General features: G+C 51.0%; 1 protein-coding gene across 1 annotated transcript; it reads left to right on the forward strand.

Moving 5' to 3' along the window:
- Nucleotides 1-392: 392 nt before the first annotated feature.
- On the forward strand, nt 393-920 carry FAM32A (family with sequence similarity 32, member A; the record flags this gene model as incomplete). Its single annotated transcript, XM_009072326.1, has 3 exons — nt 393-544; nt 635-688; nt 852-920. Coding segments are annotated over 3 exons (275 nt in total), but the record flags the coding sequence as incomplete, so codon positions are not given.
- Between the last annotated feature and the right edge of the window lie 940 nt (nt 921-1,860).

The following is a 1,860-nucleotide window of genomic DNA, read 5'->3' on the forward strand; positions in this document are numbered from 1 at the left end:
GAGAATTGGGGGGAACTGGGGGAGAACTGGAGGGGAATTGGAGGAGAACTGGGGGCAAATTAGGGGAGAACTGGGGAGTAACTGGGAGGCAACTGAGGGAGAACTAGGGTGGAACTGTGGGCAGAACTGGACGGGAATTTGGGGAGAACTAGGGGGGAATTGGGGAGGGAATTGAGGATAGAATTGGGAGGGGAACTGGGGGAGAACTGTCGAGGGACTGGGGGCAGAACAGGGAGGGAACTGAGGATGACCTAGGAAAAGCAGGGAAAGAATCAGGGGAGTGGGGAGAGACTTGGAGGAGAACCAGGGGGGAATGTGATGGGGAGAACCAGAGGGGAAGTGGCAGAGCTGGGGGTGAGGGGACACACAGCCCAATGCTGGACACTGAGCAGGCTCTGCCCTCAGGAAGAAGAAGAAGGCAAAGGACAAGGCACAGATGCTGGAGCAGATTGTGAGCAGCAAGAAGCAGGAGGAGGAGAAGAAGCGTGGGCTGGACAAGCGCACCCCGGCACAGGTGGCCTACGAGAAGATGCAGGAGAAGAGGGTAAGGCTGTAACACCCCCATGAGCTGCTGGTGTGGCCCCTGAGGGGCTGAGAGTGCTGAGAGTAACCATCTCCTCCTTGTGTCCTGCAGCAAATGGAGAGGATCCTGAAGAAAGCCTCCAAAACCCACAAGCAGAGAGTAGAAGTGAGTGAAACCACCCCGAGCTCCTCAGGCCAACGTGTGTTTGTTGGGCTGAAGGAGCTGTTTTGCCTTGTAAACACAAGCAGAGAGGCAAAAGGTCTTGTGGCTCAACTTGGTGGTGTCAGTGCTAAATGTTACATGTTTTCTTTCTGTTTTTTTCCCCCAGGACTTCAACAGGCACTTGGACACCCTGACTGAGCACTATGACATCCCCAAAGTCAGCTGGACCAAGTGACCTGGTTGCTTGTTGTGGCTCTGGAGCAGCAGTTGTGGTGTTGTTTGGGTCCAGCAGAGTTCCACGTCCATCTGTTTATTCCCTATACTACCTTAATATATTTCCTGTTTATCACTTTGTATTGCCTTGTTTTATAACTTTGTTGTTTACAGCCAAACACCCACCAGAGTCTCCTGGTGGCTGAGGAGCTCTGTGGGGGTAGAGGGTTTAGTGCTTGAAGTGAGGTGAAGGCCAGAATTGATTGCTGCAATCCTGATGGAAAATGTTCTTTATTTGTTTGATGCTGACAGTTCTTTCTGGAAGAGTCTGACAGACTCACATTGAAGTTTCTCTTGTAAGTTTGAGGAATTGTAATGTTTCTTTCTATGTAGAGCTTATGGATTCAGATTGAAAAAGGGGAAATTCAGGTTACATGTTGCGAAAAGGTTTTTCCCTGTGAGGGTGGTGAGACATTGGCACAGGTTGCCCAGGGAGGCTGTGGCTGTCCCAGCCCTGGCAGTGTTTCATTCCAGGTTGGATAAAACCTTGAGCAACCTGCTCTGGTGGGAGGTGTCCCAGCCCAGAGCAGGGGGTTGGGGCTAGATGATCTCTAAACTCTAAAATCCTATGCTTCTTTCTGAGGTGAAGGATCTGCTGTAACTTTGATGTAACTTATGAAAATGCTGCTCCATCCTATCGGTGCTGACTGACATGGGGGCAGTGTGCTGAGATCAGGCTGTGAATGCAGTTTGAGAGTGCCACGTGTGGATTTTGCAGGGTGCTGTGCTGCCTTTGCACCTCCCCCCCCTCCCTTCCAGGGAGAACCTCTATCCTGATGTTTACACACTTCAATCCAACGTAGTCCTTTTCTTGGAATCGTAGAATCAACCTGGTTGGAAGAGACCGCAAAGATGACCAAATCCAACCCTACTGTGGTTACCAGACCATGGCACTAAGTGCC

This window comes from Acanthisitta chloris, unplaced genomic scaffold, assembly GCF_000695815.1.
Source record: "Acanthisitta chloris isolate BGI_N310 unplaced genomic scaffold, ASM69581v1 scaffold24613, whole genome shotgun sequence".
Taxonomy (NCBI): Eukaryota; Metazoa; Chordata; class Aves; order Passeriformes; family Acanthisittidae; genus Acanthisitta; species Acanthisitta chloris.